Below are 16,317 nucleotides of genomic sequence, written 5' to 3' on the forward strand. Positions count from 1 at the left end.
TTTTATATATATTTTCAAAATATATGAAAATTGATTTATCGTTATAATTTGTTTGTCAATTTAATATACTGCAAAGTGTCATGTGTATAAGACTCGGCAAGCTGGTGGTAGAGCTTTGTGCAAGCTCGTCTGGGTAGGTACCAACTACTCAAGATATTCTACCGCAAAACAGCAGTACTTGTTATTGTTGTGTTCAGGTTTGAAGGGTGAGTGAGCCAGTGTAATTACAGGCACAAGGGACATAACATCTTAGTTCCCAAGGTTGGTGGCGCATTGGTGATGTAAGCGATGGTAAACATTTCTTACAATGCCAATGTCTATGGGCGTTTGGTGACCACTTAACATCAGGTGGCCCATATGCTCGTCCGCCTTCCTATTCTATAAAAAAAAGCTAATGGCATGACCGTACCGTACCGTAACAGCCTGTCCCACTGCTGGGCTAAAGGCCTCAACTCCTCTTTTTAAGGAGAAGGAGAATGGCATAAACCATTTTATAATTAATTTGATTACATATTGACTTTATTACTGGTATAAGAGAGGAACTAATATACGGAAGAAAGGTTATAAAGAATGTTATATAAACGAACCAGTTTAATAAAAGTAAGTATAGTCTAGTAGCTCAGAGTGAGTGTCAGTATAATCTACAAATTACTTATAGAAATTGTGCTGGGATGAACACACCTGCGCAACCGAGCAGCGTAAAAGCAACCGCATCGTTGGATCGAATAAAGTTACTCTAGTAACATAATCTATTCAAATGTTGTAGTATGAATTGAATTTATTATGTGTATGATTTTGAAAACTTCGAAATTCATCATCATACAAAAAAATTTTTCGACATCTGAATGTTTAACTTGTAATCCATCATCATTAACACTACAGTAAGAGCCTGTGAATATCCCACTGCTGGGCTTAGGCCTCCTCTCCCTTTTGGGGAGAAGGTTTGGAGCTTATTCCACCACGCTGCTCCAATGCGGGTTGGTGGAGTGCACATATGACAGAATTGCAGTGAAATTCGACACATGCAGGTTCCTCACGATGTTTTCCTTCACCGACAAGCAAAAGATGAATTATAATAACAAATTAAGCGCATGAAAACTCAGTGGTGGTTGCCCGGGTTTGAACCCACGTGCATCGGTTAAGATTCACGCGTTATTTTCACTGGGCCATCTCGGCTTTTTTTTCATTAACACTAGTGCGGGGTAACAGCCAATTTTTCAAAGCGAGATGTCATTGTGATATTACGGACGCACGCGGACATTCCCGTACTGACTCACCTTGGAAAAAGTACTGTTCGCGAATTCAAGTCCATGGCGATGCGTCGTATCTGCTGATAATCGGTGCCTTCATGTGCGGTGCGAGTCCGTATCTGCGTCCGTATAAACAAAGCATGTCAAATGTCGTCTGCCTTATGTTGTCTTGGTTTCTAAGCCGTCACCCGCACAGATTGCTTTATATCGGACGACTGTATTGCATTGCCTAATTAAGTATTTAAAGGCTGAGAGTGCTTTGATTTCGAAACACCTTTTGTACTAAAGATGAACATTGACAAATTTAATGTCATTATAATTTGTAGGTCACGATGGACTGTCTGAATGAAGAAGACTTATCAAACAAAATACTACTTTTGATGAGGAAATCAAAATGCATTTACGAATAGTCGCATCAAAATAAACGAGTTTAGTCTCGTTCTACGAAACTCAGAAAATCAATCATTAAAAACGTTGCAAATATAAAACAATTGTTGGCGAAAGTGATAAACAGCATACAGTTCAGTCAGCTGTGAGATTGTGACCTTAGTGTAAGTAGAGTGTTCGGCTGTGGCACGATTGATATAAGTTGCTGTCTCTCTCTGGCTTTGCGGCTCGTACACGTGCAGAGGCAATAAACCATTTTCCCGTGACAAATAATAATGATTTAATATTTCATGAGGAAATTAAATTAAAGAGTTTTCTCTAATGAGTTGATTACATACGTATGAATTAATTTTGTATAATATAAATATTTGATATTTGATACATATTATATTGATATAGTTCGTAGTTAGGAGTACATTTCATACAAGAATGATTTGATTGGAATTATAAACTAACAAAGAAAAATGGCAAATATTTTTTTTAATTATACCTCGATTAATACGATGCATAGAAAAATCTGCAAGTCGCTGGCATAAGTTAGTCAGTTACGTATTTGAGTTTATAACGTAACCTCTCGTACGTTAGTTAAGTGTTAGAACAAAAATGTTTTTAGTGCCATTTTGACCGTTTTTTGTCCTAAATACAGCTCGGTAAAGGCGTTCTTACTACCCGACTCCTGAGTGCACTTAGCTTTCTGAGGGTTGGCGGCTCTCAGAAATTCTCCTTAAACATGCATATTTCAGCTTTTTACCTCAAACGATTTGTGAAATGAAATTATGAATTCAGATTTATTAGGTTATTCGCTAGTAACCTAATAAGGGATTGCTATAATGAACAATTTTTTAGATATTGTAGTTGTAAATTATTAATACAATCGACTTTCTGCGGCTTTGCTCTCGATTTTTATTTAGGGGTAAAAATCTATGTATCTCTACTGTTCAAGACTTATCTCCTATTATTCTATCTTTCATTATATATTTATTAGTGTGTAGTTGTCCAAAGCGTCGTTACTGCCTCGAGCTTTATGCCCAAAAATCGCCTGGAGTATGATTCCTTGCTTTTGTGTGTTTAATTGTTTGTATCTGGTTTACAATAATGACGTTTATTATTGTTGAATTTTAATTACTTGAATTCTTATAGCATTTATAAAAAAAAACGATTTACAATTTTAACAAAGTACAGTACACGGTTTTCTACGATTTTAGATTATCAGCCATCTTCAATAGTATTTCCCTCAAAGTGTTCGCAAGAAGGGGGTAGTTTTGACCTAGTAAGGGAGTACGAAGTTGAGGAATACAAATCTGTAATGAATAATGTTATAAAATAATTATTTTATAATATACATCCGTATAAATAACCCGCGCTTGGCTTGACTGGACTATTTAACTAACATAATTTATTGTATATTTTAATTGTACTACAAATAGCTACCGATTTTGTGTAATAATTATTTATTAAAGGATATCACTCTGCTTAAATTTGCTTAATTTTTGTTTATAACAATAATTAATCTCCTTTTCGCAGTGAAAAAAATCTTCGGTAGGAAACCTGTATGGATCGAGCCGCACTGGTGTAGAGTGAAAGGAAAAAAGGTAAAATCTTCTCCTTAGGAAGAAGGTTTAGAAAAAGAGGTTTGTTAATTTAGTGGTTATTAATTAATCCGATTTCGAATAAAAAAAAATCAATCGAAAATAACTACTTGTTTAATTTATGCTACTAGGAGTATAATTATAGTATTATTAGCAAATAGATACTCACCACAGCGAGTATCACAACGAAAACGGGACAGATGAGGTTAATCAAAAGCGCCAGCACAGTCCGGACGAGCCACCACAAACCGACAACCACCAAGATACTGGCAATCATTACCTTGTAAGCAATAAAAATATTTAATATACATAAATTGTATTATATTTTAAACTAGCGTCTGTCACCTTTATATATTCTATCTCCATTCAAACTTTATATTTATAATTTTTATTCAAATTAAAAAGCTGGTTCTTCATTCGACCCGTAAGTGTGTATGTTTGTATGAACACAAATTTTTCAAAAAATACGGTTCCGATTATAATTTAAATATAATACGAAATATAAATAAATTTTTAAATAGTTTATTCTTAATAAATTTCGACTCTTCTTTCTAACTTTACAATTTTCTTTAAACTTTTCTCGCCCCTATGAAGAACTTTTGAACTCACCAGATGACGAGAACATTCGGTCGCAATACAAATAAAAATCAAGTTCTAATTCAATTGTAAGCACTTCTAGACTAAAATGAACTATGTTGGACTGGAAACGAGCCAAGGAATAAACTTTACCACACTCTTTTCAGGCTTCATAATTTTATATATAAGTTGTCAGGTAAAATAAGATAAATACCTACAGCTCACGACCGTTGCAAAAATATAATATAATGTAATATATAAGATATTATATTTATATATATAACACCACCGCAATCACAATTTTTTTTAAAATAATACATGACTACTTTATAGTCTTTTTGTAAATAAAAATATTTTTTCCTGTTATAGACTAATTTTATTTTAAAGTAGATTTATAAAACCTATGAATTTCAATTTAGATGGCTTTAAAAAATACCTGAGCTTCTTCATGAGCTTGAAGCCAAGATCTAAACGCCGTTATAGCATTCTTGGTACCGCTGTCACAGGCTTCCAAACATGATCCTCGAGACATTGTAAGCTGTTATAACATTTTAAAATATTAAAACTAGTAAAATTGGCTTATAACTAGTTAGATCTAGATCAGGAAGCCCTAGTTATTGATGAGTATGTTCTTCTAGGCAAATTTGACCACAGTGGCCGTTCTTAGTGGACACTAGGCAACTGGACTTATGATTTACAAGTGTTTCCGTAAACATATTTGCAATCTCTGTACAATATGTCTCTAAAATCTATTCTTATAATCCGATGACAAAATAATCCAAGTCGAGTTATTCCACGTGATAATATAAATTGAAGACATTGTTACTTATTATATTATATGTTTAATATAAGAATAGTCTTCTATATATTCGTAGAATTTATCAAAGCATCCATTTTCTATTTAAACTCAAGGTTAAAATGTTTAATCAATAAAGAGTATAAGCGTGACACTGTTTTTTGATTAAATTCTACCATCAATTAATCTCGGAATAAATTTAATTTTTATAATTGAATATGATAGATACCCTATAGAAGTAAAAATTAATTAAGTAATAATGAAAATGATAAGACTTAACCGTGTGTCCAAGTATAGTCCTTTGCCATTGACAACTATTTGAGCTGGACATATCTCTTGCTATATTTTCAATCACTCTCGTTGCCAACAATAGAGAATTTAATAAATCCCTTTTTACCAAACGGTTTTCTGTAATGATTAACGACACAATTTCGAACATTATTTTAAACGAAAAATATATAAATGTTTTAAACATAAATTTAACAATTCTATGCATAAATTAACTTAATGCTTTAAGCGTATCTTTAAGGTAGTTGTGTGGGGAACATTCCTTTGTTTAATATCGTAACAAGTATAAGGGATGTTTTATATTATTTAAATAATAAATAAAGAGATCTTTTATCAATTTTATTGCTTATATTAAAGTTTTAAAAATATATATGGAAAGGATTAATAAATAGTAGATGGATGAAGGATTACAGGACTTTGTCAAACTACAATTTATTCAGGCTTAACATAAAACTATTACGAATATTTATTTAACGTATTGCTATCGATTTTGAAATATTCGTCTATTCGCTTTCTCATATTGTATCAAATGGAAAACGAAATAAAATTTTCAATTGAAATAACAAACGCCGAAGAACGAAGAAAAAAAATTCTGTCTCCAAATGAAATATTATTTGAACGTAAACTGACCGGCTTTTGGAGCGTTAAACAACATTGTTGTCTGAATTTTTCACCCATTTTTGGGAATATCACTTCGGAAACATGAAAGAATACACCGTTTTTTTAGTTTTCATTTTATGTACACAATTGATTTTGTATTTCGTTCGTTGAGATGTGACGTTTGTTTGTCAAATTTATTTGAATTCATTTGGCCATGATTTGTCGTCAATTTTATTCGAAGAGTTTGGTCATTTTCATTCAACAAAAAACAATTTTGATAATGTTATATGTTACAGCCAGAACTCTATCACGGTCAAAACTACTATTCACTGGCAAAACTGGCTTAGCGACTATATAATTAAAAACTGTTTTATAGAATAGGTAGGCGGTTGAGCATTTGGGACACCTGGTGGGAAGTGGTCACCAACGCCCATAGACATTGGCATTTTAGGAAATGTAAATCATCGTTTACATCACCAATGCGTCACTAACATTGGGAACTACGATGTTTGTCCCTTGTGCCTGTAATTACACTGGCTCACTCATCCTTCAAACCAGAATACAACAATACCAAGTACTGCTGTTTTGCCGTAGAATATCTATTTAGTGGGTGGTACCTACCCAGATGAGCTTGGACAAAGTCCTACCACCAATAAATCTCTTTATGTATTACAAAAATATATATTTTTTTCTGTCTTTTAAACATAAATTATCAAATAAAGACCTTTTTTAAAAAAAAAGGCATTTACGCGTTACATATGAAGTTCATGAAGTTCCCGGGCTAAAGAATACCCCCGAAGCCCCATCGAAGTTTTCGGCGGGAATAGAAGGTACACATAGCCTCGATCTTCTTTGGTCTTCTTCGGCAATTAACTAAAGACAACATACACAATTAACTAAAGATAACATAATATATTACCGTACCGTAACAGCCTGTGAATGTCCCACTGCTGGGCTAAAGGCCTCCTCTCCTCTTTTTGAGGAGAAGGTTTGGAGCTTATTCCACCACGCTGCTCCAATGCGGGTTGGTAGAATTCACATGTGGCAGAACTTCAGTGAAATTAGACACATGCAGGTTTCCTCACGATGTTTTCCTTCACCGTAAAGCACGAGATGAATTATAATCACAAATTAAGCACATGAAAATTCAGTGGTGCTTGCCCGGGTTTGAACCAACGATCATCGGTTAAGATTCACGCGTTCTTACCACAGGGCCATCTCGGCTTTTTTCTCTCTTTACCATTTTGAAATTTAAAGTATATTTTTAAATAAAGGTCAGTTTTTATATATAGAAGACAGAATCACTACAATAATAGTTAAATAAAAATAAAAGCTTTAAACTAATTATATTGTTTGTATCGTTCTTAAAACTGTCTTAACTTTAATCAATCATACAGCGTTTACTTGTCTGAGTTATATAAAACTTAATTTTCATATAATTTCATGGTGAACAAATGTTATGATATATTATGTTAAAATTCTTATTAAAAATGATACTTCCTTTTAACATTTGCATAAAACATTTCTGATTCAAATAGATTTCCTTTTTTTAAGTGTACTCATTTCGACGCATTTACGTACATACGTATATATATGTAGTACTTTGCTGAATGTACATCAAAAAAAGGACGAATAAGCAAACAGCTTGATGGAAGGTGGTTATGGGTGACGGCGTTTACTGAACTTGGGTTGTTGCCAACAGGCTGTACTAACGGGCATTAACTCTTCACGTCAGGATCACGGGATCGTACGTTATATTGACTTGTGTCTCTTAATCTGATTTTGGACAAACAAGGATATTTTTTAACAACAGGTACGTGGGACGTGAAAATGGAATGCGGAAATGTGAAAAATTATAGCATAATTTTTTCGTTTTTTCAATAAGTAAAGAGGTCGGTGTTTAACCGAATTCATTATTTTGATTATAACATCGGTATAAAGTTCTCCTTAAATACGTTATAAGGCTTAAGGGTTTTTGCTGTCGAAAATTCTGAATAATAAATATAAAATAAAAATCGTAATATTAACATTAACGTAAGACAAGAGAAAGATTCTGTGCTTGCACAGGCACTTGTGCCTTCTAGCCTCTGAGAGTTTTTTTAGTATTATGGGTTTATTATGTGTTACAATTAGTAACACAGGTAATCATAAGATTCATCATCATCATCATATTCAGTCCACATTAATACACTGCTGGACAAAGGCTTCCTCACCGGCGCGCCAATTCTTCAAGCAATAAGATTATAAGAGGAGATAAAGAGTTCAACTATATTTGCGTACACACTTGTGCACTATAATAACTTCTATGCAGTTGGCCACTTTAAAAAAAAAGCCGACGTGGTTTAAATTGGTCAGGATTTTCGATTATATGATTTTTATTTACCTATTCCTATAATAAGTGTTACCATTGACATTATTCATCGAGCAACGCTCAACATGAGCAGTCTTCTTGTAACATGTCTATTTTTCCTCGATACATAGCATAGGGTCTGTTATACAATCTTACAGCTGTACATTTTTGCACAGATAACTTAAGTCTTTATTCTATTTGACATTCCTTTTGAACATCGACAAGCAAAACTGTTGAAGTCTTTATAAATTTAATAAAGCAATTACAATTGATTATAACACTTATTTAACAAAAGTTAGGGTTGAAAATCGCACTGACAGTTAGATCCTCGTAAATAATAAACATTTAAAATGCTGGGAAATATAAATATACACAAGCAAAAGAGATTGTAAAGGGTTCTTGATAGACTTTTTATTTTAAGCTTATAAATTTTCATTGTTTAAAGAAATGAATAATCAGTACTGCTATGTGCAATGTGACGGATGATATACCTTGATTTTTTTCTGGAAGTTTCGAAAATTTGTTGTAAGGATGAAATATATGACTTATTTCTTATCAAATTAAATATGCTGTCTTTTTTAGACTAAAGAAAAGTATAACCGCTCAACGTTCGCGGCGCGAATGCCGTGACACGCAAGTGCAGATTGTTTCACGGCTTTGCGTTCCCCTTTCGGTGTTGGTTTTTAGTCCTGCCACAAAGGAAGGGAGTGTTGCGAGAGGACCATATATTTCGCGTAGATACTCACAAACTCGAATTGCGGCTAAAGTTCGCGGTTCATGGGCGAGTGTAGAGCTTATAAGTTGCCTAGAAGTGCCTAGAAGTCCATGTGTGAAGATGGGGGTGGAGGTGCTATTTTGCAGGTTTTAGGTACCCTATATCCTTTTCTGTAATCAAAATCAAAATACTTCATTCAACATTGAAACGTTACACTTATTGATTGTCATAAATCCACTACCGGTTCGGAAATAAACAACTCAGACCTGAAAAAAAGCGGCGAAAGAAACTCATCGGTTTTTTTTATATCTTATCCTTTACTATAACAAGAGTTCAAAATACCCAATTATAATATCGTTTTCAAAAAACTGTAAATTGTTTCTTTGTTTGTCACCCAAAAATAGTTAAACGAAATTTATAAAACTTTTTTAATTAAAAGTTTATTATTAAAATTAAGAGTTGTATATATCATATTTTAACTTTCGGCGTTGACAGGAGTCGCGAGTACCTAGTTTTGGAATGAATTTAATTTGCAATAAGCTTCCTTATATCTGGATCTTTGATGAAAAAACTTGTAATTGACTTATGAATAAATACGTAATCCAATAATTGTTGTAGGCTTAGCGAGTTTTTTTTTAATTTTATGTATCCTATAAACCACAGTGGTGAGAGGAGGGCCAAAGTGGTTGTTCATTTTTCGCACAGAGAATTGGAATTGCGATTCAAAGGGGAAATGCTATTAGCATTCTTGCCACCATTCCACGTGGTCAAGATTTGTACAGTAACTATTTTTTAATTTTTATTTGTATTTATTTAAGGTTCTATATATATAATAAAAATATCGCTGTCTATAAACCACACATACACATATGTACTAAAATTATAAAATATATACAGAAGTTTTAACCGATTTAAAAGAGGAAAAATTCTCAATTCAGTTGTATTTTTTAATGTTTTTACCTCAGAACTCCCTCAAAAATTATTTTATGGTTTTGAGAGTATACTTCCCGTTTGGTCCCAATTAAATTCGAATAAATAATGCCAGCCCTTAAAACAGGGGATGAAATTTTGTATACGCTTGAATTTTATTTGACGTCGGTTTTGTTTTGAAACAGATTTTATGATTATGTTTGATATTCATATAAGTAAATATACATTAAAATTTTAAAGCCACAGTTGAGTGGTCACACTTTTCTTTAGTCTAAATAAGACAGCATATTTAATTTGATTACACAGTTAATAATAGTTTACACACTAACAATGCAATGGTAACGAAATTATATCACGTGACAAAACATTCAATAAAATTCGTTTTATTGAAAACTCGTTTATTGAGATTGTCAATATTGCTTTCTTTATGTCGATAGTACAATATATCTTTTGTAACTCAGTACAGTGAGCGAGGAAACTGTTTTCATCTCATTGAAGTTACTTTCAATTGCTTCAAACTATTTGTTTTGTTTTTGTAGCTAGTCGTTTCTTCTACCACTGTACTTTTAATTTACTTATTATATTATTTTATTGCGAATTTTTTTTCAAGCGCTTTTATTTACAATTATAGTTTTTAGTGACGTCATCTGAATTATAATATATAATCTTGATACATTTGAAGAGTTATATAAGATAATATTTGGCTTAAGGTGAACGTGCGATTTTTGAAACACATAATAAGAAAAAATATTTTTATGTAAGAGGAATAATAATGAAATTTATAATATTTGAAAAATATTGATTATGTAGGTACAATTTTAGCTAGGACTTTATGGAGTTAGATTATTAGTTAAGCATAATTAAATTATTAGTATTGTCACAGAATAATATCTCAAAAAATACTTACAATTGGGAGTAGTGCTTTTCAAAGTCCATCTGGGTAGGTACGACCCACTTATCAGATATTGTACCGCCAAGCAGCAATATTGCTAGGTTGCGATTTGAAGGGGACTACAATCACAAGGGACATGATATTTTAGTTCTCAAAGTTAGTGGCGCATTGGCGATAGGTTAATATTTCTTAAAATGCCAATGTATATAGGCGCTGTGACCAATTACCATTAGGTAAACCACGAGGCAGCCTGGCTACCTAACACGATAAAATAAAACAGTCAGTCAATCTGTCTCGGGTATGCATTAAAGATAAAATTGAATATAGGAAATAAAACAGGTATAATTTGATTGATTCTCATTAATGTTACGCTAAAAAAAAATCTCGTCGCAAGCTACCACTTACCACGAGACCAGGCATTATAAAACGTATTAAGCAGATTTTAAAATGAATATCACAAGGTTAGTCAATAAATCTCAAGTACAATGCTCCAAGTTATTACATAACTTATAGTGTCCCTTCGTCGACCACATTGGTAAATTGTTTCAAGTTTGTAGTTATCTCGTGATGGGAAACGAGAAATACTTGTCATACTTATGGAGTATAACTGTGTCTGAAGCTGGTGAAATTTGTAATAATCGTTTTAATATAAATATTAATATATATTAAATTATATATATATATAAATGATTAACCATATTCTTATGTTCGCTGTAATGTGTGTAATGTATATAATTTAAGAATAATTAAAATTAGTGAACCGAGTTAACTCAGTGGTTCGAAAACATGAATCTTAACCGAAGAACACGGAGTATCTAATTTGTGTTTAAAATTCATCTAGTGTTGGCGGTGAAGGAAAAACCTGTATGTTTCGGATGAAAACATTACTATTGGAGTAGCGTGGTGGAATGAGCTCAAAACTTCTCCTAAAAAGGAGAGGAAGCCTTAACCTAGCTGGGACACAGGCTGTTGCGTTATACATATACTTAGAGGTATTGGTCTATATTGTAAATTGTATTAAGGTAGGTGTTCCGCAAAGTAGAAATAGTTTTTTATTTCCAACGACAGAAGCTGTTGTAATAATGCATGATTTGAAAACAGGTACCAATATAGTTAGACCAGATATAGCGGTTTTATTTTTTATTTTTTTAGTTTTTGTGAAAATGGTTTTTGCAATTTTAATCATGCAAGTCGTAGCAACGTTTTATCTAACCTAGTTGTAAATCATCGTTAATAGATGCCGGAAAAAATGAAATAATGTTACATTCACTATATTAATAAACTTTCATCAAATAACTAGTTAGTGTTTTAGGGGTACAAACATCTATTCAAAAAATTGCGTTAAATTCAGAACTGGCCGTATAATTGTAATGTTAAAGAAATTGCTCGTCAAATCTTTGCCCGTAGCCCGTAATTTACAATGAAATTTTGTCAAACTATTACTTCTTCCATATGGGTTTTTGTAAAAGTACCCTTTTTTTAACACAATAGGTATTTTTTTTTCTATTATGAAAACATTTTATCTTTATATTGTAAAGGCACACACTTTGTAGCGTTATGATCACCCAACCGTAAGTAGAGCTGGTCTAACTTTATCCGACTCAACATACCGGCTATTTTTAATCAAGATCAGAATGGGAGATTATCTGTAATATTTTTGTATTCAAATATTCAGATACGTAAAATTAAAAACGTAGGATATATACTAATTGTCATCTAAAATTAAAAAAAAAATTAACCGTACAAATCATGACAGCGTAGACCGGCAACGAGAACGCTAACAGAATTTCCCTGCTAAACCACAATCCCGATTCTCTTAGAGATAGCAGTGGCGTCCTATTATATTAAAGGGCTATATCGATAGGACGTTATTTCTTCTTTTTGCATATTATAAGGTCTAAATATTATAAGTTCAAACGACAACAGACGACACAAATGCATACTTAAAACTTTATAAGTGATTAAACATAATGTAGTAACAGCCTGTGAATGTCCCCCATCTGGGCTAAGGCCTTTTCTCCCTTTTTGAGGAGAAGGTATGGAGGTTATTCCACCACGCTGCTTCAATACGGTTGGTGGAATACGCATGTGACAGAATTTCAGTGAAATTAGACACACGCAGGTTTCCTCACGATGTATTCCTTCACCGTAAAGCACGAGATGAATCATAATCACAAATTAAGCACATGAAAACTCAGTGGTGGTCACCCGGGTTTGAACCCACGATTATCGGTTAAGATTTACGCGTTCTTACCACTGGGCCATCTCGCCTGTTTTTATCATATAATGTATCGAAAACTAAATAGTGTTGTAAAATAATAAATAAAATTATCAGATATATATTCTAAAATTGAAATTGCATGTTTTGTTTATGGAAAGGTCAACACACTAATAAAAGAAAAACTGGTTAACAATTTGCTAGACGTTTATTTTTAATATTTAGCAAATTTTATTAAAGTTATTTTTTAATTTAAAATCGGGAATCGCCATGAAGAACGCTTGGCTTTAATTTTTCTTACATATAATTTGAAAATTGAATATCGTGATGCTGTAAAAACAATTTTTATTGTATTTTTATTTAAATAGAAATTTTAATAATCTAGACGCTGTTTTATTTATTAATATAAGATTAGTACTTATTTCAGATGACGTCAATAAATCTTAACACTTTATCGAATAAATCAGCGATTCAACAATAACTATCATTCATCATCATATTGCATATTCCAAGTTAATTCGTATAAAATATTAAAATTTCGAAAACAATTGATTACCTTCCTCGTTTTATACGATATCGTATTGGCTTGATATCAGGGAGATATATAGCCTAACTAACGTCCTGCTGTCCCCATAAATACGTACGTTTTCGTATTTACAGCGTTCTGGGTAATTTGTAATTGCAATTTGTTTTTAACTAATTTTCCAGAACATTCTATATTTGAGTGTTCTAAAAAAACATCTCACAAGGATGGGGGGCTTAAATCGAACAGTAAGGAGAATTACATTTTTAATGAATATTAATTTCGAAATACTTAGTAATCTTTTTTTTTAGATAATAGGAAGGCGGACAAGCATATGGGCCTGATGGTAAGTGGTCACCAACGCCCTTAGACATGTGGGTTCTAAGAAATGTTAACCATCGCTTACATAGCCAATGCGCCACCAACCTTGGGAACTAAGATTTTATGTCCCTTGTGCCTGTAATTACACTCGCTCACTCACCCTTCAAACCGGAACACAACAATATTAAGTACTGTTTTACGGTAGAATATCTGATGAGTGGGTGGTACCTACCCAGACGAGCACGAAGCCCTACCACCAGTAATCGAAGCCATTCAAAATGAATTTGTTTATATTATACGAACTAGCTTGGAAATTGTATGAAGAAATGTATCAACAATTTTGAGGAAGCAATTATTTATAATACATAGGTTCCACTTACTGTACATTAATATCAATTATATATACAATAGTTGTCACTAATCGTCTTTCATTCTTTATTAATTTACATAATTAATATTTAGAGATGTGGAATGAATATACACTAAATTAAAACTTGATTATAATATCGTAACTAATAACATTGGTTTCAGGAAAACTGACATCGTGTTTTAAATATAAAGAGTTTTAAAAAATTATCAACAAACCCGCATTGGAGACCGTTAGAATAAAATTAATAATAGAAAGTTGATAACATTTTATAAAATTATAATTTAAGAAAAAAATATCTATGCTCGGATATATCAACATTTCGGTTATGGTATATAACCGAAATGTTGTATATAAAAAATCATCAATCATACATTCTAAGCATGAATAAGAGGGTGGAAAAGTGATTGAAAAATTCTTGAAAGGTCAATGACAATAAATTCTCATAAATTCTATTTTACGAAACGACTTTCGTGTAGGGCAGAAACAGTACTAGGGGTACATACAACGAAGCGTCAAATAAGTCGTAATATGTAATAAAATGTTATTTAGAACATTAATATAATATATTTCTGGGACAACAACTACGGCCTCTTTTTATGTCTTTTACATAACGCGAATGGCTGAATCGTTTTCGACCTTTGACAAATAATTATATCGCCTCTGATTGGTTGAGTACTCAAAGGTATTTGTATGATAAGCGTATAATTTTAAAACACGATGTCGTTCTTTGGCTTTTATGGTAACTAATATTTCATATTCTATTTTTAAAAAATATAATGAATTTGATGTCCTTTGTGTTCGTGATATGGCTTACGTGAGTAATTCTATTTTATTAAAAGTTTAGATTAAAATTGGTTTCTATTATATTTTAGTTTATATTAATATAGTAAGTATTACTTGTGTGCAATGAACAACGCGTTTAAAACATATTACAATATCTTATTTACTAGATTTAATTTTGGAGACTTTTTCTTTAACAATTATATTAAATGTTACATTACTGTGTATATAAACTTATTGATTAAAGTTTTTGATGAAAATTAAAAGTAAATAAAAACTACGTCTGCTTAAAATTGCGTTCAAATTAATATGCAGTAAAACTTTCAATATGAAAACTGCAAAAACAAAGTTATAGGCTAAGCGCTGATTTCATACTGTACATTTTATGTACAAAATTAAGATGAAAAAAGATAGAGTTTTTTATACAGGCAATAATTATTAATAAAAATTAGAGGGGCAGTGGCTTACTACATACTTAATAATAAATTCATATAATACTCGACATTACAAACTTTGCAAAGATATCTCAACATGAATTTAAAAAAATAAATAATTTGATTAATATTCACATATAATTGAGCACCAGTTAAAGTTAAAGCATGAAATATATCTAAGGTTTTTAAAAATAATAGTATATATTAATAAATATTTAAAAATAATCAATCAATAAAAACAAGCCTATTTTATGTCATATGAGAAAAATAAATATTTTCTTGAGAAAAAATATATATTTTTTTATCTAACATCTGATTGTTTTTCGCAAGCGACTCATAGACTACAATCATTATGCGGTGAAACAAAGGCATTCCTCCTACTATTGCGGCTACCACTTTTCAAAATGACTGCAATTATCTTGCCAACTTACCTTTTAATTTCTAAAGAATTTCACAGTCATGTCAAAGTCAACGATGTCAAAATGATGATCGTAAAGAGGTTTAAATTCAAGTTTAAAAATTAAAATTAACAGTAAAAAACTTTTTATAGATAATCGTTACAATAGTTATTTTTAATAAGAGATGTACCAATAACAAGGGTTATTGGTAGGTTTTATATGTAGTCGTTGATTTATCGTTTTAAAATATTTTTACATGAGAAAGTAATAATTACCACGATTCGAAATGTAGAGCATCTAAAAGGAAATTTATACAAATCCAACAACCATTAATTTTAAATTGATTAATTAATTATAAGCTTTAAGACTTTGGGCGAAAACGTACTTGAATGCGTAAAATATGAAAAGCAAAAATAAAAATAAATGTACGCCGTAGAATTACATCACAAAGACGCCAATATTAAAAATACAATTAATTTACGGATTCAGAAAGGGGCCACGATAAATGCTTAAAACAAAGCCATTAAAACAGTAAAAATAAGCCATAAGAAGAGATAATGTTACCAGAGTAGTTAGCAGGAATGGTGTCGTTTTGTTAAATGGGTCGTTTTATCAGAGAAATGCAAAATTAGCAGAAGCTCCGCGTAGGTAAATATAACAGCTATCCGTTAGCAAACTCAGCAGTTTAAAGATAAACTCAAAGCGAGAACAACTTTTGAATAATTATGACTATTTACATCGCAAATTTAAACTATATATCGTAAAATATTTGCAGGAAGTAACATTGATATGCATTTTTAGAACTATCGAACGTCTTAAAAACTTATTTAGACTAGATTAAAAACTATGAATCACAGTACAGACTAGCATTTACAAAGAAATCTTTATATGCTGGAACCA

General features: G+C 31.7%; 1 protein-coding gene across 2 annotated transcripts; it reads right to left on the reverse strand.

The window, feature by feature from the left end:
* Positions 1–1,280: 1,280 nt before the first annotated feature.
* Positions 1,281–5,665, reverse strand: LOC126770615 (uncharacterized). 2 transcript variants are annotated; one of them, XM_050490105.1, is made up of 6 exons: positions 5,517–5,665; positions 4,879–5,006; positions 4,239–4,340; positions 3,396–3,506; positions 2,802–2,938; positions 1,281–1,369 (listed from the first exon to the last, which is right to left on the reverse strand). In XM_050490105.1, exons 1-5 carry the CDS (start codon positions 5,539–5,541, stop codon positions 2,831–2,833), a joined length of 474 nt encoding a protein of 157 aa, XP_050346062.1. In that variant the 5' UTR covers positions 5,542–5,665; the 3' UTR covers positions 1,281–1,369; positions 2,802–2,830. The 2 variants fall into 2 exon arrangements, with proteins under 2 accessions (XP_050346062.1, XP_050346071.1); XM_050490114.1 differs by lacking the exon at positions 1,281–1,369 and having other exon boundaries at positions 2,745–2,938.
* Between the last annotated feature and the right edge of the window lie 10,652 nt (positions 5,666–16,317).

The sequence above is a fragment of the Nymphalis io genome, chromosome 1 (genome assembly GCF_905147045.1).
Source record: "Nymphalis io chromosome 1, ilAglIoxx1.1, whole genome shotgun sequence".
Lineage (NCBI taxonomy): Eukaryota > Metazoa > Arthropoda > Insecta > Lepidoptera > Nymphalidae > Nymphalis > Nymphalis io.

Excerpts from the sequence above, each read along its gene's own strand:
- LOC126770615 (XM_050490105.1), bottom strand. The coding sequence starts at position 5,541 with ATGTTGTTTAACGCTCCAAAAGCCG. Across the intron at positions 4,341-4,878 it reads GGACTATACTTGGACACACG|CTTACAATGTCTCGAGGATC; the intron begins GTTAAGTCTTAT and ends ATGTTATAACAG. Across the intron at positions 3,507-4,238 it reads AAGCTCATGAAGAAGCTCAG|GTAATGATTGCCAGTATCTT; the intron begins GTATTTTTTAAA and ends ATTGCTTACAAG.